The sequence below is a fragment of the Mya arenaria genome, chromosome 14 (assembly GCF_026914265.1).
Source record: "Mya arenaria isolate MELC-2E11 chromosome 14, ASM2691426v1".
NCBI classification, from domain to species: Eukaryota; Metazoa; Mollusca; class Bivalvia; order Myida; family Myidae; genus Mya; species Mya arenaria.
The window spans coordinates 23,812,450-23,835,129 of record NC_069135.1 but is presented as its reverse complement, the minus strand read 5'-3'; the positions used below and the strand labels follow the sequence as shown (position 1 = coordinate 23,835,129).

Below are 22,680 nucleotides of genomic sequence, written 5' to 3'. Positions count from 1 at the left end.
CCAGACTGACCTTAGCTTAATCAAGGACGTGAGTTTTAGTATTAAGATAACATTCAGTGCTCAAAATGACTTATTTACCTTTATTATCAAGTTAAGTTTGCGATATGTTTCTACCACTGCTTGTTATAGATGATCTAGATCGTTTCAAATTATTCATGATTATTACGACAAACATTAATATACAGGAGTAGGAACTCCCAGGTGGTTTAATTTTGACCTGAAAGTAGATATGTTTTAACCGTTTCTTAATGGCATTCAGATGAGAAGAAAAGAATCACCTCTTGGATAGAGGGTGGAAGTATATAGTACGAGATACGCAGAAAAACAAACGTTTGGCCTTTCTGCATTCTTTGATACTCATACTCTTAAATCTCTTACACAGGATTCGTGTTGACAATGTCGGAGTTCCTGGAACGCAAGGGGAATCGCCATTTGAGTAACGGGTGGTAGTGGGGTACGCGGTACGCAAACTTTTGGTTCTGAAAAGTTTGTCTTTTTGCACTCTTTTGTACGAATACTCTTAAATCTCTTACACAGGATTCGTGTTGACAATGTCGGAGTTCCTGGAACGCAAGGGGAATCGCCATTTGAGTAACGGGTGGTAGTGGGGTACGCGGTACGCAAAATTTTGGTTCTGAAAAGTTTGTCTTTTTGCACTCTTTTGTACGAATACTCTTAAATCTCTTACACAGGATTCGTGTTGACAATGTCGGAGTTCCTGGAACGCAAGGGGAATCGCCATTTGAGTAACGGGTGGTAGTGGGGTACGCGGTACGCAAAATTTTGGTTCTGAAAAGTTTGTCTTTTTGCACTCTTTTGTACGAATACTCTTAAACCTCTTACACAGGATTCGTGTTGACAATGTCGGAGTTCCTGGAACGCAAGGGGAATCGCCATTTGAGTAACGGGTGGTAGTGGGGTACGCGGTACGCAAAATTTTGGTTCTGAAAAGTTTGTCTTTTTGCACTCTTTTGTACGAATACTCTTAAATCTCTTACACAGGATTCGTGTTGACAATGTCGGAGTTCCTGGAACGCAAGGGGAATCGCCATTTGAGTAACGGGTGGTAGTGGGGTACGCGGTACGCAAAATTTTGGTTCTGAAAAGTTTGTCTTTTTGCACTCTTTTGTACGAATACTCTTAAATCTCTTACACAGGATTCGTGTTGACAATGTCGGAGTTCCTGGAACGCAAGGGGAATCGCCATTTGAGTAACGGGTGGTAGTGGGGTACGCGGTACGCAAAATTTTGGTTCTGAAAAGTTTGTCTTTTTGCACTCTTTTGTACGAATACTCTTAAATCTCTTACACAGGATTCGTGTTGACAATGTCGGAGTTCCTGGAACGCAAGGGGAATCGCCATTTGAGTAACGGGTGGTAGTGGGGTACGCGGTACGCAAAATTTTGGTTCTCAAAAGTTTGTCGTTTTCCACTCTTTTGTACGAATACTCTTAAATCTCTTACACAGGATTCGTGTTGACAATGTCGGAGTTCCTGGAACGCAAGGGGAATCGCCATTTGAGTAACGGGTGGTAGTGGGGTACGCGGTACGCAAAATTTTGGTTCTCAAAAGTTTGTCTTTTTCCACTCTTTCGTACGAATACTCTTAAATCTCTTACACAGGATTCGTGTTGACAATGTCGGAGTTCCTGGAACGCGAGGATAAGCGCCATTCGAGTAACGGGTGGTAGTGGGGTACGCGGTACGCAAAATTTTGGTTCTCAAAAGTTTGTCTTTTTGCACTCTTCTGTACACATACTCTTAAATCTCTTACACAGGATTCGGGTTGACATTGACAGAGTTCCTGGTTACACCCTCATTACACATTGTTGAACATACGTGTTATTTTGAGTTATACATGTTTTGCTTTTGACATTTAATGATCACATACCAGTGTACAATATACATAAAATGTTTGCGGTTAGCGCAGTAGTTATCGTACATTTTGTACTTGCTTCTCACACGTGCCCGGGTTCGATTCCCGGCCTGAGCGCATGTGAGTTCGGTTCGTGCATGGTCGGGCAAGCTGATACACTTGTTTCAATCGCAACACAAGACTCCCACACTCTCGCATAACATCGTCCCAAAGCCGAGAGTGATTAATATATAATGTCAGTGTAATAATTTGTTTGACAATCGTTGTAAAATAAATGAGTTCAATCTTCTGCTCTTCTTCTTCAAATATTCAACAAACTACTAGTATATTCTGCCAAAAAGGGAAATAAAAATATGAATATACTGAGAGTATGATACAGTGAGAGGTTAAAAGACATATGGAGGTTTGAACCCTGGACTTGAAGGCCTCTACTGAGCCTGACATGATGTCTGGTGGCAGCTTGTTCCAATCTCTGGTCATCCTTGAGTAGTAGGATAGTTGTCTCAATGTGGTACTGGTATTTGTAACAGCAAACGATTCAGGTTGGGTGTTGCGGGATAGTCTTTGGGTGTTCTTAACGTGATGTTCTGGATCCTCGGCAATTTCATTACGGTTGATTACCCCCCCCCCCCCCCCCATTTTGTATGACCCCGCATGCAGCTTGCAAACCTAAATGACGATATGACCATACTTATATATTTTATAAACTAAACGAAACATTCGTTAAACCATCAGCGGGCATCACATGGTCTAGTAGTTTTCAAAAGGAAGTCCACTTAACATGATGGCTTATATAAATTTAAATCCAAAGTATGCAAGGATACATAGTCAAAATAATTTTGCTGTTTATTTCATTGTAGAAAATATTAAATTTCCAAAAATTGACCAAATTATAAGTACTTATCCAATTTTGTCGTTTTAGCTGACTAAGGTAGACAATCCATGTCACTCAATCGACCGTTTTAGATAATGTCGTTTTGTCGAAAAGTAAATCCAAAATGGAGTACAGCGGGAAAGTTAAACTTGTGCCAATAAATCGACCACGAAAACATCCCTATAGAGTGTCCAGGGTACGAATATAAATGGCAAAATGTTTTCTTTCTTTCCAATATTTCATCAAAATGGACTTGTCACATTATTTCGAATGTTTAAATTAACGAAAAGTATTCATTCTCTTGCCAGCTGTCAAAAACACAGAGACTTGAATGTATGATGCAGATTCCAACAGCTGCCCTTGGCTTACTTAAATAGTTGCCTGTGGCCTCAGCTGGGTAAAATCAATCTTGATCCTGAAATTAAAAAATACAACATTTTATGGGCTGCTTATCACACCATTGGACAAAATACAACTATTAAATTATAAATCATGATTTGTTGATGATATTTCAACATTCTATAAAATCTAAAAATCCAGTAGGGTTATATGATTGGAGAGAAGAAACTTTCCCAAACAAACTTAGTCATGAAAATGGTAAATGTCCAGTTCAGACATGAATTCTATAGCTAATATACCAATGAATCCTTAGCATATCACTGTGTTCTGTGCAAAGAATAATCATATTTATGTCCCAATGACACAACAATCTTACCATTTTTTCCAAATAGTAGCAGGAATACGGTTAAAAATATGCCCACTATCGCCAAAATTTCCCCATACACGCTGGTCTTTTCGACTAATTTTACTGCTGTTAATGATCCCGATGATACCATCAGGATCATATCAGGCGCTCATAACACCAGTAGAATTAGTTGAAAAGACCTGTGTATGGCAAAATTTTGGAAATTTTCTTAGAAATGGTATGAGATACCTCTCAAACTTGGAAGATACTTGGAACATCGAGTGATATTGTCATGGATATCACTTGGCTATCAAGCTCGAAATCTGAACATTTAACACATGCATGTTTTGTTAGTGATAATATGTGCCTGAACTCCAGTTAAGCAGTGTACTTGCAAAATTCAAATATCAGATATATTAAAATTATTTTTAACTAAAGGGTTTAAAATCACACACAAAACAATGGATAATGTTACAATTTTCAAGGATCACAGTGTCTTTCGTGCTCATACATTCTTCATTCATTTTTGGAACATGTTATACTTGTCATTACCTCACCAGTCTATAATGTTTGGGAAAGCAAAGTGTGGTATGAATCGTAAACAAAATTAGGGTCTGCATATATAAATCATCTAAGCACTTGATGAGTAAGTAAAATAGTGATCATACATGAAAAAGAATCATTCAAAATGACTTTCTGAGAGGCAGAAAGACTTGCAAGCTTATATAATTGATTCATACCATAAAGCAGGAATCACTGGGTAGAAACAAATACCTAGGAGTTGGATCTGTTATTTGTCCCTGATAATACAAACCCGATCCAAAAGCCTGAATACCCAGTTCATTAAAAAATCATATCTGGAGTCCCCATGTGCCTTCAACTTCATCTGGGTTTAGCTAGAACGTATTTTGCAAAATGCCACAATTTTTCAGAAATTCTTTCTTCACTTTCCTATTTTCAGGTTTTGCGTAGAGAAGTCCATCGCACATATGACAAGATCTACGCCACGATTTATGGCCAATGTGTGGGAGATGCTCTTGGTCTGCTCACTGAAGGTCTAACCAAAGAGGAAATCAAGAGAGTAAATACTTAACATTTATTTACCTTAGAACTGAATGTTATTGCTGCCAGTTCAGTGGTCAAAATGTGCATAAGCTGAAGTAAATTGCTTTCTTGGCCTGCTCAAAATTTGAATTTTTATTAAAAATGGTTTGTTAAAATAATGTATGCCAAGCATGTTACTATTTATGATTGTCCATCCACCTCCATTTTGCCAGCAACATCGATGAATGTACTTGAAAACACATTCATTCAATTGGCTTATATGCATTTTCAGAGTTTTAGATGAAATATCATAGAGAAATTTTGCAAATAATGAGTGTAAATATTAATATTCCCGGACCGGGGGGGGGGGGGGGGCAGTGATACAAATTGTAAGGTGCATTATATCAATATAATACACTAAAACATTGATAAAATATTATGCTTACAGTTCTTAATATAGGTTTACACCGGTAGTTAGTCTTGATTAATTGAAAATTATCTTTTTTAATTTTAATCATTATTATGTTGTTCAAACTCATTTAATTTTAGTGATGAAAACAAACACACATTATATGTGTAGAGTTAAAACAATATGACTACAAGCCTTTATAAATGGGAATTTATAGCTATGTGGCCACTAAGACCCCAATTAAAAACGTGCCAAAATATCGCTAATGCTTTTTTATCATTAAAGTCAAATGAGTAAAGCATAGCAATGGATAAAATTTAAAAATATTTGTTTGCATCTTTCAAATGAAATGTAATCTATATTGTATCACTTTTAAGTAAGTAAATCGTTTGACATTATGTTACAGCACTACAAAGAGGTGTCAGGCCATCTGGAGCTGATTCATAAAAAGATGTTAAAGGACATTCATCGCCGTCGCTGGCAGGAGGGAGACTGGACTGATGAGACTGACCAACTGGTTCTCATACTACAGTCCATTGTTCACCGCAAGGCTGAGGTAAAACTGTCATCAAAATTTTACTTTTGGATGAACAAACCTGAATCCATGTACTGGTGCTTGCCGTAGAAAAATTCAACAAGTCCTGCTATAAAATCCAAATTTGAGCAAGCCCAGAAATCATCGCACCAAAACAGGGCTTTTGGGCTTGTGCCAATTTTGACCACTGTAAAACAGGGTTTACTGAGTTTATTTCAATTTAGGCCACTACTTTTATATAAATTGGTTTACAAAACCGGCGGGTCTAATTTTCCGAAAAGTACAAAAAAAATAAAAAATGAATTTCACTATTTTTTTTAAAATTATTTTCCCGACCGTATTGACTTTGGTGCGAAACAAAAGAAAAACGCAGAGATAAGAGTACGAATGCAGTAGATCTCGACTGGTTTGTTGTTCCGTGGTCGTAATTGCCAATTTATAGTGATAACATGTGAGCCAGTCAACTGTTTTGGCAGCGCCGATGGCAATGGCAGAATTGACGATAGCAGTCATTCTTTGTATGAAATAATTAATTAGAATATGCAGGAGTTGTTAAAATAACAATAAACATTGGCAAATTTAACAGCCGACACAAACAATAACTGTCACGTGATTGTTGTTATTCCCCGCCAATTTAGGTCATGAAAATATTGTTGTTTATAGATAAAAAATAAAATTGTCAGCGGCTGCCATCGAATTAGTAGACACAAATATCTGTAAATTATGTGTGAGAAAAACATTTTATAACATTTTATGGTTAAATATCAAATAACAGTGCACTAAGTGTGAGTGGTGAAATCGAAAGTAAAATTTCTAAGTTGATACCGGTGACCTAATTTCACAAGTTCGGTCGATGGTGTTTATGGATTTGAAATCACAAAATGGTTTGGAAATACTTGTTATTGAGTCAATGTAAAGCTTGTGTTTATTCTAGATTACATGTTTATTCATGTTTGGGTTAAAAGTAGAGTAAAAACAATGAAAAAGTTGAACACATGTCTCAATGACATTTTAATACTAATGTCATGAGTTGTGTGCAAAACATTTAGATAAAATAACACGGAAAACTATTTTGAATAAGTCCATTTCAATTTGTAATGAACTTGATATTTCACTATAAATGAGATTTGTTGTTGTAACCAAGGAATACTCTTTAAAATAAAAAATAAACAAGCATGAAGTATAGATGCCCTGTGAACTCGTGTATACACAAAATGGCCGAGTTGGGAGAAGATGAAAATATCCGGTACATAATTATGGATTTCTCTGTTACTATCATTGGTACATAAAGTTAAGTCACATGCTAGATTTATTATTTTGTTATGTGATTTTTATGTACTGATGTGGTAATTTGCTGCAAGATTTGAATTTGAAATGGATTTGGTGAACATCCCATGGTAAATATCCCGGTACGAAAATATCCGAACTTAGCATGGATCGGGTTACACACAACTAGGACACACCATGGTAAAGGTTATTAAAACTCAAATCTAGGTCTAGTTTGGTTTTTAGTTTTTCAGGAATTGCTTTCACAATGTTAAAGCTCAAATGTCTTCATAAAATGTTACTTCCTTATTTACAAAATTGGTAATTATTTCACTTTATTGGCATTTTCCAATATTGAAATAACTGAAACAATGTTTAGAAAATATTATGTATTGTTTTAATACCGTGCATTTTTTTTGTATTTTAATGCGTAAAATTGCCTTCTCTTTTTTTCAATTTAATATTGTTCAGTTTAGTGTTCTGCATTCACTTTTGCTTTAGCATACCGTTGAAGCTTAACAAATGTCTTGCTGAGTGATATTCAATGTATCTTTGATAAAAAGTGTAGTTTATACATGTAAACATGTTTTATAGTCAATTTCATTGATGTTTTTTATGCACATTATGTAATATTTAAACTGTGTGTTTAATTAGAACTTTGAAACTTTGAGTGTATTAAAACATGCATTAATAGCAGTTTAAAAATTTAAAATGACATGTAAATGATATAATTTTCAATGTTTTTATGTTGTTCTCTGATTTTTACCCTTTAAGAGTATGTTTTGTGACTTTTTTCCTTTTTTTTTTTTTTTTTTTTTCGACCGCCCGGTGGACATTTTTCCCAAAAGTTCTTGTAAACCAAAAAATAAAAAAGGAGTGGCCTTATATTTGTTTGAATATAATGAATGCTGTGGAATGATATAAATTGTGTCCTAATATTAGTTGTGGCCAGTTTTATAATTGTGAGAGGCCATGAGATAGTACCCAGATGGGGAGAGACCATTAAATAGTGGCTCTGGTGTGACAATCATACAACCCTTTGGGAGAGGTGGACATCACTAAACACGACACCACCTCAGCCTCAAGGTTTTTAGTGGCTTTTAGAAATGGGGAATCACCAACATGGGATACATTTAAAAGAAACTATGAAAGTACATGATATTTTTGCCTTTGAAATGTGTGATGTAAAATGTGTAATAAGTTCACTTAATTCAGATTTCTATGTTGCACTATGTTGGCACTCTATGTATGTGTAGGTATATTAACACCTTCTCCATCTATGATGGGGACTTTCAACTTTAAAATTTCACTTTGCCTCTAATCATGTCAGGGCTTTTTCACCAAAAATTGTGAAGAGGCCTAGCCTTTTTATTTTGGGAAATTTAAACACGTGAAATTCTGCAAATTGGGAAATTCAAATGCGTAAACATCTCAAAAATGGGAAATTCGACATACCGTATTTTCTCGACTATAAGACGGGGAAATTGGGTCCCGATTTTTACCCCCAAAGTCGGGGACCCGTCTTATAAGCGAGTCGATAAAATATTAAAAAAAGATTCAAGTCAAAATCAGTAAAATTTTACATAGGGTATTCGTCTATCCAGTATATCGTGTGCTGATACAAGTATGGGGCAATTAAGTAAACAACAACACGAAATCTCTTCACCGCGCGTGCTCTGACGTCACACAGTGTACCGTTATATCTACATTTTTTCTCATGGCGCGTGTCTGTATAATTAGTTTGACAGATATATCAAATCAATAAATTGGAATCTTAATATGATGTAGGTACCTTACTGTCAATTTGATTAAGCAAACAAATGACAATGCGAATATGAATCCTTTATGTTCGTCGCCAATCAAGGGACATTATTGCCTAAAGCATAATTGCTAAACAAACACCTATTCATGCCTCGGCTTTTCGCAGTTATGTTATTGAAGCCATTTATTTTGCCGAAGAACTTCATTGGTGTCTTCAATAAAAAAAAACTAAAACAAACATATGTTGTTATTGATTAATTATTACAATTCCGATAAGTAACGACCTGTCCTGCAAACTTATGTACTCATTTTTAACCTACCTCCAAATAGAGAGCTCACAGTGATCGCCATTTTCTTTGAGTAAAACAAAAACAGTTACCGCGAAAGTCGATAATTGTCCGTTGAGCTTGAACATTTTTACACATTAGGAAGAATTTTAGCATTTTAGATTTGCTTATAAATTGACCCCGTCTTATAAGCGAGTCGAAACAAAAAGCACCAGATTTCATGGGCAAAGTTAGGGGGCCGTCTTATAAGCGAATCGCCTTATAGTCGAGAAAATACGGTATGAGGATTGAAGACACCTTTTAAACACGGGTCAAGGTATCCATATGAAACTTGGAACTCATGTTTCAAAAAACAGGCTCATATCTTACATGTGAGTCTACTTCTAGCTGATTTGTTTTCAATTATGACCTTTTTAATGTGAAATGTGTACAAACACTCCACATGGTCAAGCTTGAAAGGTCTAAAATGTATGGACTTCCAATTGATATCATGTAGATCTTATTGGGAGAGAAATCATGTCTTTAACTTCTCTTTTTTAACATGACACAATGACAAGAGAGGGAGAGAGATTAGTTTTAATCTTCATAGAGTTGATTCTAAATCGAGGGAAACAATTGATAACAATATATGGACTAATTGGTCCTTGAATAATGTTTAAATTATACAGCATTCTTCTTATGTCATCTTAAAAGATAAAAAGAAAAAAATGCTCAAACAGAATAAATTTTTATTGTAAATTTTTGAAGTAAGATCTTCCTTTGTGGGAAAAATATCTGGGAATTGTGAAAAAAATATCTGAAAATTGGGAAAATATGCCATTTTTCCCAATTGTGCAGTAGCCTCATTTCGGCCCCTAGCAAAGAAGGTGAAAAAGCCCTGCATGTCCTTCCTTACCTGTAAAAGCTTTCGCCAAATTTAACAAATTCTAAAAGCTTGTATCTAAAAAAATCATCACATACTCCACTTCCTATGTCATTGGTAATGTTTATTCGTCTATTATGTTTTTCTCAGTGAGTCAGTCCATATGGCTTACTGAACCTGATTAAAAATAATCTATCTATCATGTAAATGAAAATTATAATAAATAAATAAATATATATATATATATATATATGTATAATGTTATGTTTAGAAACTTTTAAGTCAGCATTTGCACAACTTGAGAATGAGAAAAATGTTTAAAAGGTTTAATGAAAGAAAAATATTTCTATATAAAAATGTGTAAAACTTTGCAGGTAGATCCTGTAGAGTTTGCCCGCCGGCTGATGTATTGGTCTGACCAGGGGCTTCCCGAACTGGGCGATGAGGGGAACGCGGGTATGGACTCCCAGGTGAAGGCTGTTGTCACACATCCACAGTTCTCGGAGGAACCTCTCAAGGTATGGGACATTGCAGGCTGGTATAATAGTGAATATTTATGTAAAGAAATATACACATTTAGATGACATATGACAATTATGAAATGAAATGTTTTATCTCACAGTATTCTCTTCAATCCATCTACAAATCATCAGATCTCTTTGAACAAAATGCAGAGTAATTATAATAAAGTAATAACATTATAAAAGCTATAAACAGGATTGCATGGGACTGCAAGTGAAAAACTTTTATCTAAGCTGTGGAATGAAATTATTTAGCTGTTTTAAGTCATATTATTACACTCAAGAAAAGTACCATTTTTTTTGTAAAAAATCAAAAACTATGTTTTATAGATTTTATAATAATTGTTTGTTAGCACATATTCTTTGTAAAACCATTCTTAGACATAAGTTTGGAAGGTGATCAAAATAGGACTTTTGAATTAATAATCTTGTATGTTTACACTAGTGACTGGCTTTGCTATATAAAATCCAGAATTTGATTTAAGCCCTGAAAGCATTTAACCAGTGTAGGATTTAATGGCTTGTACTAATTTCCGACCACTGCTTGAAATGTATGCACCAATTTCAGGCCTCTGAAATCGTTTGGCGTAAGGGAGGGACATACATTGCTAGTAATGGTGCAGTGGCAAGGACAGCCATACTGGGGGTGCATCAACATGAGACCCTGGGGCAGGTCATCAAGAATGCCCTCGATATCTGCAGAGTTACCCACTATGACCCAAGGTGTGATGTGGTTTGTTGGATAGTAAAGCCTAAAATAATACTTCTGGTTTGGGTTACCTGACCCAACCTACCAAATAGGCACCATTTGTACCATTTTTATACACTGTTTGTTAAAAAAAATCTGTGTGTGCTATAATATGTAGTTTAAAAACCTTAAAAGTTGAATACTGTATATTACCTTTAATACTCTTAACACCATTCCCAAATGACTTCAACAACTTTATTACATAAATCCTAATGACAAAAGAAGCTACGTACCGTACCTGTTTTTGAACAAGATTTAACCTTATCCACACCATCTTTTGACCGAATTGTAAGCTTTTAAATGATGTGAAGAAATGACCCAATTTTAAGTAAAAGCAATAACAAAAGTAATATAGAAACATTACCAGAAGTGAAATCCAGGTATCTTATAAAAGCCTTGAAAATAAAACATAAACATATAAGTCGTTGCACTTCAATGAACATTCATGTTCACTGGGTAAAAAGCAAGGGGATGTTTTTGTAGGGAAATGAAGCCCTTCTGAGGGTAGCCTTCTAAAATATTCATGAAACACATTAAGGGAATGAAATTTCTAGAGGAACTGTTACTACTAGTATATGATTTTAAATATTTTTCAAAAGAGATTACTCTTATTAAGATTAAAAACCATTGAAATAAAGGAAAAAAATACTTGAAAATGTTTCTTTCCAGGTGTGAAGCCTCATGTGTAGCAGTATCAGCCGCCATAGCCATGCTGATACAGAAGAGTCCACAACATATGAAGAAGAGCGGGAAATACGATATTGAAGGCATTATCGATGACTGTTTTGTGTATGCCTCAAGATTGCTGTCAACTGACCAACAGGTGAAGTTATTAAGGGTTTGTGTTTTAATCTGTGTGAAATCTAACATTTTCAATGCTTAAATTAATGGTACTTTTTAGTGTAAGGATATTTTAAGTTCATTTTTTTCCAAATCGGGAGCCTTTCATTTAAAAAATATATTCAGTATTTGGTTTTAGTGTTAAAGTTAATTAACGAATTCTAATGTACTTGGAATTTCCATTTACTTATCCTGTAGATAATGGGCCAATTGTTACGAACTTTGTTAAATATACCAACGTTGTTAACAGAATCATTGCTTTTAAAGGTGATGTAGTTTATCATGTACTCATATATTTAAATAAAACAAGCACATCCGTAACAGTTGTCTAAATACTGCAAAACACAAGTGTGTCCATGAAACTTACAGGACAGTAAAGCTTTAAAGGTTAACAGTAATGAAGTTAACAATGTTGTTAACATTAACGAAGTTCTGAACAATCTGCCCAATGATTGTGATAATTCAATTAGCGAAGGTTAAAATTTGAAAATGCTTGATAGGAAACAAGATGAAACACACAAATATGTGCTAATAGTTTCTTCTTTGATAACTTGAAAAGACCATGTGTATATCTCTTCTTTTTCGACAGGTCAAAGAGCTAAAAGCATATATGTACCCACCAGGCCTTAAGGAGATGAGACTCGATGACCCTGCAAAGGCCAGCTATACATATAAAGCTGTAGGCGCAGGTTTCTGGGCTCTGCGGCAGAAAGATTTCAGACAAGCAATTCAAGCTATAGTGTTAGAGGTATACACTAATAGTGGATTTACTTGGTGCATGCATTTCGAGAGATTCATTAAAGGTTTTCCTAAAGAGTTATAAAAGGTTGCTGTCCTTTTTTGGTAGCACTCTTCTGCCCTCATGGAGCTCAGCATGTGTACCCTTCAGCCTTTTTAAGATTTAATGCTTAAAGGATTTATAACAAAATATTTTTTTGTTTTAATTAAAACTTGTAGTATATTTATAAATACATACAGACTTTATATATTTGGCTGTTGAAACCTAATATCGCTTCAATTTAACACAATTTTTATAAGATTTTCTGTCAAATTCATTATATATAACAACTATTTACAGCACATAACAATGTGTCATTTTCTCCCATAGCACTCTGATCCTCTTCTGCAGCACCCTGATCTTTATAAAACCTGGCTAAAGCCTTAGAGTTCTAGATGGACATTACACTAAATATAAAGAGGTGCTACCTCCTTCTTGTTCTGAGCCCTCTATTTGTATATTGCTCACTACCATGATTTTACTGAGGTGACCTTCACATAAAACTATGAGAAAGGTAGTGTCGTTCTGATGATCAAGTATTCATGTATCAAACATCATTGGCAATTATTGAAATTGATTGTCACATAATCGATAATTGAAAGAATATCCTTTTGTTCTTCCTTTCGACAGCATTAAGTGTTTGTACAAGCAGGAAAACATTTGATTATTAACCCATCATAGGTCTCTTTAAACTTCAATAATCGATAGTAAAATTAAGCTCAATTTCCAACTTTAGACCTAAAAATCATGTCCAAAGTTTCTTCATAGTGTAGCAAGTGAAGCCAGGGATGAGAAATGGTAAAAAAGGAAAAATTGTTGTTTTCTTTATCTTCAGGGTGGTGATGCTGACGCAAATGCTGCTGTAGCAGGGGCATTACTTGGCTGCAAATTAGGCCTTGATGCAATCCCTCGATCCTGGATGGAACCTCTCAAACACAGGGCCTGGTTGGATGAGCTCATTGACAGGTAAGGGGTTATTGGCTGAGCACTACTTGAGTGCAAATAAGGTCTGTATGCGATCCTTCAATCCCGGATGCAGCCAGTCAGACACAGGGCCTGGCTGGATGAGCTCATTGACAGGGTCTGGTTAGACGAGTTCATTGACAGGTCAGGGGGTATTGCTGGGGCATTACTTGGTTGCAGATTAAGCCTGGATGCCATCTCCCAGTCCTGAATGCAGTGTCTCATACACAGGGCCTGCCTAGATGAGCTCATTGACAGGTAAGGGAATTTTGGCTAGGGACATTACTTGGTTACAAATTGGTTCTGGATGTGATCCCTCAGTCCTGGATGCAACCTCTCGTACACAGGACCTGCCTGGATGAGTTCATTGACAAGGTAAAGGGGTATTGGCTTGGGCATTACTTGGTTGCAAATTTATTGCTCATACACCGACCTTGCTGAATGAGCTCATTGACATGCTAGTTGGGGGGGGGACATCACATGAGCTAGAGACATTACTTGGGTGTACACTAGGGCTTGAATGTGGTCCCTTGATACTCGATTCTTGATAGAGCCCATGGAACACAGGGCCTGAAGAGATTCTTGATCACATGAAACATATGAAAAAATGTAGCTTGGTCAGTCATCAGAAAGCATGAACCCAGTCATAGGAGTTAGATTTTTGGACAAACAAGCTAATAATTACACTTTTACTTGGCTTATGAAATGGTAAGAAGTTCTGCTGCATGTTTTTAAAATGCATATATTTAGCAAGCGCATACAGGCGTGAGATAATTGCGATTATTGATACCATAAACTAAGCATATATTTTTTTATTTAGGTACTTTGACATAATAGAGCGAAAGAAACGAGAAAAGGAGACAGTCGTTTGATTGGGCATTGAAGGAACCATTTATACCTTGGTGCAGAGTTTGTGATAATGCTAAGCAGATGCAATATACTAACAAGAGTGACATATCACTGTACTTGTTGTTTTTGATTTTTGAAACCTGTTGTCTAATTCAGAATACAATTATCTTAATGTTTAATTGTATAAAGATTGCAGTTTATGATATCACTGCATTTGTTGTTTTTGATTTTTAAAACCTGTTGTCTGAATCAGAATATAATCTTAATGGTTAATTGTATAAAAATTGCCCTTTGCGGCAATGTCATAAGGCCTCACTGTTTTATTTTTATGTATTGAAAACATATATGCATACATTGCCTTGCCATATTTCTGGAGACCATACCAGGGGATTTGTTCAAAAAGGCTGAAATTTCAGGGATTTTTGAAAATATTCAGGGGGATTTTTTGTATGTCATATCCCCTTGTTGGGATTAATATATCCCTGAATTTCACCAGAGCAGAACACACACAAAAAAAAAAAAGTATAAATTTTTCAATTTTATGGGCGACAACATCAAATATATCATTGATATCAACAACTTTATATTTTTGAAACTGAACCACCTTTTCAAAACAACAAACATTGCTTTTCAGAAAACACACTTATTGGCAGTATAAATTATTTAAAGGAAATATATAAATAACTAAGAGCTTAAAACAAGTGTAGTTTAAACATTATATATTTTACAACGATTGTGAAGAAAGTTCTGATACTCTAAGTCACTCTTGCTGGCACAAGGTTGTGCGAGACTGTGGTCTTGTGTTATGAGGGAGACCGGAGTGCCTGGAGAAAACCCACTTGTCCGGCTTGGTGACCACTAACCAAACTCACATGCACCCTGGCCGGGAATCGAACCCGGTTCGCCTTGGTGAGAAGCGAGTGCGCTAACCACTGTGCTAACCGGACAACCAAGATTATATATATATACCTGATTTTTTCCGATGTGTTTGATTCTCTATGGTAACACCTGAAAGGCAATACAGACAATACACCTAGAAATATGACAATATGGCCCAATTAGCCTCCACACATGCTAAAGACATGTTAAATTATATGACTATTTAGAGTATATATTGTGTAAAACCAGTTAGGGCTTAATTGTTTGCTTCCCTCATTATGCCCTTATTGATAGATTTTGCATATATATGTTCTACCTATAACATAAACAGCTCTTACATTCCCCTGTATTTGTATATTATACTATATTATTGCATAGTTATTCATAGATATTGCTGCTTTTAAGATTTTATAAGATGATTTTACTCCAATTTACACATTACATACCATTTGTCTTTCCATACTTCATGTTTATTTTTGTGTTGTCAAAGTTTCTGTATATTATTTGTGTCACTGTTAACGGAAGTTTGTTGTGAGCTTCCTTGTTATTTTGAGGAAAAAGGTCAAGGTATTGTCATAGCCCTGGTGTTGTTGTTGGCAACATTGTCATAGGGCAAAATGCCAACCTTGGCCATGTCCCTAACTCAAAGGTCAAGGTCACACTTACAGGTCTATTATTATGGAATGCTGCATATATTCTTATACAAAATAGTTTGCTGTGTCCAGGCTGGTTTTTTTTATTGCATAATGAAATTTTAATCAAATTGGCATGTGTTCAGTACATAAAGGTGATGTGTTACATGCATTTGAAGATATTCATATGAAACTTGGTACACATTTTTGCCAGGAACCATACACACATGTATGGCAAGGCACAGAAGACCCAGGCTTTAAAGGTGGTCAAGTTGTGACAGACAGACAGACAGTGTTGGTGTTTGCTCTGCAGCGCCCTTAATTATTATCATGTTTCAAGGTTGGGCATCTATTTTATTAACTAAATCATTGTAAACAGTGAAAAATATGTTTAAAGTGCAAATTTAAATTTAACATGTATACTATAAAGGCTTGTCTATAATTTTACGTAGAAAATAGTCAAGGTTTCATCAATTTTCTTTGTCTGTAGAATAGTTTGTAGGGGAAAACCTTTCAGTCAAAATTCTAAGGTTTACTGTATAGGATATTAAGATATAAAAATCCCATTCACAAAATGACAAAATGACAATGCACACATGTGTAGGATTATTATTTTATTCTTTATAAAATTACATTACCATTTTTTCATCTTTGGTGAAAACTTAACATTTAAAATTTAACTCTTAATACCATATGAACTTTCATGTAAGGTCCTAATAGTATTAACAATGAATAACATTGATCTATTGATTTTAATAACAATTACACAATTTAAAGCATTGTCTGACTTAAGCATCATGCTACTGACCATTTACATTTTGTTGTTTTGTTTATTTCCAGTGTTGATAATGAGATTTCTACATTGTATCTTTAATTATGTATGTTGTTTGATGTTGTTTAACTTATTGTACTATCATTTGTAAAGATCTGATTATTTTTTATAAAATTCTGTCTGAAGCTTTGCTGATTGTTTTATGAATTCTTTTTTCTTATTGACACACAGAAATTTTATGATTAAGATTTTAGATAATTTAAGTTTCAACAAAAATATTTATCAAAACTGCCCACTGTACACAAGTGTTCTATTCTTAGGTTAGTAACTTACACACCACCACTTTTTACTGATTATTTTTTTTACTTCATCTATAAAATAACATGCAATGGCGCCAATTAAGACAAATAGGGTTTCTGTTCATTGTAATGTTTTATAAATACATTGATCAAATTCAGAAAGAAATAATAAAACATTTCAGTATAAAGATGCTAAACAAACAAGTATGTGAACTACAAAAAAGATAAAAGAAATATTTCTATGATTTGTACAGTTTTGCTTTATTTTATGATATTATTGCTAAAATTCTTGCTTATTTTGATGCATACATGCCATATTCCTGAGAGGCTTCCCAGGGAATTTTGGTCTGAATTCCAGGGGATTTTGGTCTGAATTCCAGGGGATTTTGGTCTGAATTCCAGGGGATTTTGATATTACACCAGGGGAATTTAACGCGACGAAAATTTGCACAATATCTGCATTTATAATATAAGAATAAATACAGAAATACCCTCAAATTACAATATTTTTTGGACTAAGTGATCATTGTCCTTCATGGAATTTCACACTCATAATTGTATTGATGCTTTCCACTGTCAACCTTAAGCAAGTTTTTTTTTTTTAAATTCCAGAGGATATGGATCCCCTGGCGGGGGACCAGGGGATGGGTCGAAATTCCGGGGGATTTTTCCCCCCGCAGGGGGATATGGCATGTATGTTTTGATGTGTCCTATTATTTCTGGGATGTACCTCCTATTATGTGTATTTTAGAATCCTTATTCATAGATCTATCTTACACTTTATTATTGTCTTTCTTCTTCTTTTTAAATTTCATATATCACTTATGAATCCTTCTGAAAAGGCACTTTATAACAAAATGTTTCATTGTGTTTTGGGTTGTTGTAATATCACCTCCGCATATTAAATATTGTTATGTTTGTTGTTAAATATACAAAACTATTACAGATGGACAATAAAACTATATGGAAGGATAAGCATAGTTGATTATATCTCTGTAAATTTCATAAGATACCTTGTTGTATAGAACTGTTTTAAATGATAATTAGCGTTCTGAAATTTTGAAACATTAAATGGTTGCAGTGTTAACTCCACCCCTTCCTATGATTGCCTGCTATTTTGGTGCACTTTGACCACATAACCGACCATCAGCAATTGGCATATACATATCATGCCTTATATGGGACAGAAATGTGGCGCCATTCATTATTAAAAAAACCCTACTTTTTACGGTTTTATCCATTGTTTTGTTCAAGGGCTGTTGTAAACTTCATATGATAATCTAAAGTGTATTTTTGCATACAGCCACTTACAACTTAGCACATTTTTAATTATCAATGTTTTAAAAATCTGGCTTTTTCGTAATTTAGTTTCGCTATTTTCACAAGTGAAAAGGGGCCATCCCCAATCCAGGATATTTGGCTCAAAATTTGTTCTACCATTTATGTTAGGACAGACCGAAAAACATGTCACTTCCAAAGTTTCAGAAACCAGCCGCAGAAGCTGTTATAATTGTTGAGTCTGACTGTTCTAGTTTGGGCAATACACCCATATATTAACAAAAAACCAACACACTGGCACTTGAATTCAAACTTCATTCGAAAATCCTTTTAATTTCATTTTTAAACACATACAATAATGAACATAATATTTAATAACTAAAGAGTCAAGTATTCAAAATCAACTACCAGAAAATAATTTCAACAATATTGGCACAGCAATTGCAGCTGCCACAAAAACTACAGTCCCTACAGAATGATGAGTCATTTTTCGCTCAATATTTTGTTCCGTCTGATTCAGCATTGTTTGGATTTCAGGTCCAACATAAACAACAGTACTATCAATCGCTGCATCAGAACTTCCTAGTCCATTTCCATGCTTTAACATTAAAACATGACCTAGTTTTTCTAGATCTTTCCTGATCCTTGACTCCTGTTCTTTCAAAGTTTCTATTACTTCTTCTAATTTAGCTTCAGTGGTCAGACCAACTGTTTGAGTGACACTTAAACCTTTTTGCTGGGGTTCAACAGGTTTAAGACCAGTCTTAGATCTAATGTCCATTAAAAACTCATGAATTTTCCGATACTGATCATTCACATTTAAACACAATTCTAATGTCCTCTCTCTGCTTTCTTGATTTGATTCTGTTGACATGGTGACAATCTTTCTTAATTCCTTCATTCTTAGATAATTATTCACTGTTGTTCCAAAGATTCCTATCACAGCTCCAATAATGGATCCCATAACTCCCCAGTATTTCATTCTCTCTGCTCTTGCTCTCTCTTTTTCATGACTCTCTCTTAAAGCTGAAGAGAGAAGAGTAAATGATTGTTTTTCATTGTCTTCTAACAATGAGAGATTCTCAAGAACATCTTTTTCGTCTTTGATGATCTCATTCTCTTTAGTAACCAAATCAAGGTATGCATCTGTTCCCCTTTTAGTTTTCTCTATTTCCATGGCAAGTCCCTTGATTTTCACCTGTACAGCTGTAAGCTGTTGTTGAGCCGCTCTTCTCTGTTCCTGCACAGCACGGTAACTTGACTCTGCCTGTTGAAAGAAAAAAAAAATTATAAGCTTTTATGGAAAAATCGAACACTTGTAGTACAATTTTTGATTCTTAAATGCTTTTGGAAATACTATTGAAGATTAAATTGTGAAAGTAATATTAAAGCTACAAATCAATGAGTGTCATGCTTGGTTTATTGACAATGGCTAAGACTACCCATGTTTTTGCTCATGGATGTGATCTGTCAGCGGATTAAGCAGATCTGATGAGTTTAAATTTAGACCCTGGAAAGCCCACAATCTGGCTTCTAAAAAGTAGTTTTGCTTCTGACTCAGGCAGCCTTGCCTGCGTTCACCCCCATTAAGGGCCTACAATGGCCCCAGATTCCCACGCCAGAATGGTAAAATCACATCCCTGTTGGCTGTAATAGTGGCATTAAGGGAAACTTTCCCTGTAACACTACAAAAAACATAAAATAACCCAGCAAGTAACATACATGTAGTTTGTTCGAAAGAATATGCTTTCTTAAACCACGTACACCGTGTAGGTAGACCTCAAACAAAATGGCATTTCAGGAATTTACTGAGTATCACCATCTTTTTATGTCTAATATTATAATTTTAATTTGTCTTTTGAAGAAACATTAAACAATACAAATTAGAAAAATAAAACATAAAAATCATTCATATCATATCCAAAGGGTCAGTAAAGAGTTCGATATCAACATGAACTCTGAATAGCTTATGATATTATAAAAAAAGTGACAAACTGCGGCACTCAAATTGAAACAAGTCTGCTCATACCAAAAATGATGATGCAACTGAGTACTCGACTGCAGTATAAGTTTAATAATTGACCACTTATAACAGGAAAGCACCATTTGTGGAAAATATCAATATTTGCATTTACCTAACTATCCCTAATATATATATATATATATATATATATATATATATATATATATATATCAAATATCAATTCATTATATACGTACTTCTGTTACTTGAGTCTGGGCTTGTTTAACCTCTGTGAGCCCAACGAAATCCTCATAAGCGTCTAGCCACTTGTAAATACGACCTCCAGTAACCGTTTGTAGTGCATTGTCAGCGCCTTCATACCCCGTAATCGACTTGTTCCTCCATGGAACTGTTGTATGAAAGTGCTTTCTGTAAATAGAAAGCCTTATCATGTTCTTTACAAGTGTCATTGTTATTAAAATAACGATAGAAATGTGATTTCTTAATCTGTCATGTTGCCGGTGGTGCTTTTTAGTGACACAGATTTATGCAAGTAGTCAAAACGTCCCTGCCAAAGCATCTTTCGTTGTAGTGTCAATGAATTGAAAATAGACGTAAAAGGTTAGCATGGTATCTTATATTTCCTCTTAGATGAATACACGAGTTAAAAAACAAGAACAAAACCGGTCGGTGGAATTACCGAAAACCTGGGAAACCCAAAACCCCCGTAAAGTTGTATAAGTATATACAATAGAGTATTCGAAGTGTTTTGTACGCCCGGATTTAATACTAAAACCCGGGAACCCCTTTCATTTTCATAAGTAGATACAATAGAGCCAGTATGCGAGGTGGTTTGTACGCCGGGGTTTAATACTTCATTGTGATTTAGTGGGTTGTATATCGTGGTTGTTGGTGGTTGGAGAGGGTGGGGAAGTCGGAGGAGGGGGAAGGTGGGGGTGGCTAAACGGGAACCCCTTTCATTTTCATAAGTAGATACAATATAGTATGCGAGGTGGTTTGTACGCCGGTGTTTAATACTGCATTGTGTTTTAGTGGGTTGTATGTCGTGGTTGAGGGTGGTTGCATGGAGAGGGGTGGGGAAGTCGGGGGAGGGGGGGGGGCTATGAAGAAGTCTCAAATACTACTTTCAGCTACTTCGTTTCAAAGTGTAGAGGTGTGGTAGACTAGGGCGCATACTGTACTCTTTGTGAGGTGAGAATGCTGTGAGTTTGTGACTGTGGAAGGCCATGCAGTTACGTTTATTTCATTGTCTTTATTCTTTGTCTACAGCATTTAACACTATTTTTATTATTGTTGGAAAACGTAATCAAAATAAACGAACTATGATAACATGCTTTGTTCATTCAATTTATTTAATGAAACGTGGACAGTTTTAGACAGCAGCGCACTGCTCTGCACAGCACAGCAAGACACTCATATCTGAGCTCTGATATTAGACAGCAGCCGGTAATAAAGATTAAGAGCAATACACAGAAGTTGTGTACTATTCACTCGGAGGCTGGTGTATTGGTATCAAGCAGGAGCTGATGTATTAAATTGTCATTTTGTGTATTAGTACGCGAAACGAATTGTATGTGTCTTAACAGTTTTGTGGAATCGCTTGCTATGTTTCATTTCACAATCTCGTGAAGAAAGAAACACAATTATACAAATTCACTTACCATCAATGCACGTAAATGCGAATCATCAACATAATTTAAACATTGGTCATAATAGGAAAGTATACTTATTGAATGAAGGCATATAAAAAAATAAATCATAAAGTATACATTTTAAATGCATACAATATATACTCGCCTCAATATCGATATGGCCATGTTATTGTGAGATATTGGTCCATGTATGTTACCTATCAGTAACGAGACACCACTGCGATAGATTACTATCGGGTGGTCATTATTTGGAACCATGCTGTCACTGATTACTAAAATACGATGTGTATTGGACCCCAATGACGTTTGACCCCATTGGCGTTTGGGTTTAAAAAGGTCCTGTGTACCCGAAATTAAATCATGTATATACTCGTAGGTAACATTAGTAAGATTACGCGTTGTATTAAAGAAACATCGGAGTCTAAATAAATATTTCTTAGTGCAATACAGTTAAAATGTACATTGCACGTGAATGTTTACTACATTTATATATATGTTTTATCAATGATATTTGTATAGTTCATGGAATATATATATTGCCATCAAATCGGGAATAGATTTTATGCCTTCGATCGTTCTCATTTGTTTTGAAACGAGTCGGGGAAAAGTTGAAAGCGAATATGGAATTTTAATTGGATCATTAAAGTCTCAACACGTGACGCATAAGGACGTGATAAGTTATAATTGACGTTTTTGGTTAAAATGTATGAATCTGCACACCGGGGTGATGCATAATACAAATATGTATAACATGCAGAAAGTTTATACAAATACAATAGTCCCATTTTGACGATGAATGCATATATTTAAAATATATTTATATAATTGAATATGTATCGTTCAGGATTTAGCTGTTTTAAAATGTCTGCTTTATAAAGTTGGCTGAA

The 22,680-nt window shown here is 35.1% G+C and overlaps 2 protein-coding genes across 2 annotated transcripts; one reads left to right on the top strand and one right to left on the bottom strand.

The window, feature by feature from the left end:
* Positions 1–2,664: 2,664 nt before the first annotated feature.
* LOC128217991 (ADP-ribosylarginine hydrolase Tri1-like) lies at positions 2,665–17,849 on the top strand. Its single transcript, XM_052925479.1, has 9 exons — positions 2,665–2,945; positions 4,396–4,515; positions 5,294–5,443; positions 9,973–10,116; positions 10,688–10,842; positions 11,537–11,690; positions 12,297–12,455; positions 13,321–13,451; positions 14,269–17,849. The coding sequence occupies exons 1-9, from the start codon at positions 2,874–2,876 to the stop codon at positions 14,318–14,320; spliced, it is 1,137 nt and encodes a 378-aa protein (XP_052781439.1). The 5' UTR covers positions 2,665–2,873; the 3' UTR covers positions 14,321–17,849.
* A 585-nt stretch (positions 17,850–18,434) lies between these two features.
* LOC128217992 (mitochondrial potassium channel-like) lies at positions 18,435–20,649 on the bottom strand. Its single transcript, XM_052925481.1, has 2 exons — positions 20,378–20,649; positions 18,435–19,424 (listed from the first exon to the last, which is right to left on the bottom strand). The coding sequence occupies exons 1-2, from the start codon at positions 20,588–20,590 to the stop codon at positions 18,558–18,560; spliced, it is 1,080 nt and encodes a 359-aa protein (XP_052781441.1). The 5' UTR covers positions 20,591–20,649; the 3' UTR covers positions 18,435–18,557.
* Between the last annotated feature and the right edge of the window lie 2,031 nt (positions 20,650–22,680).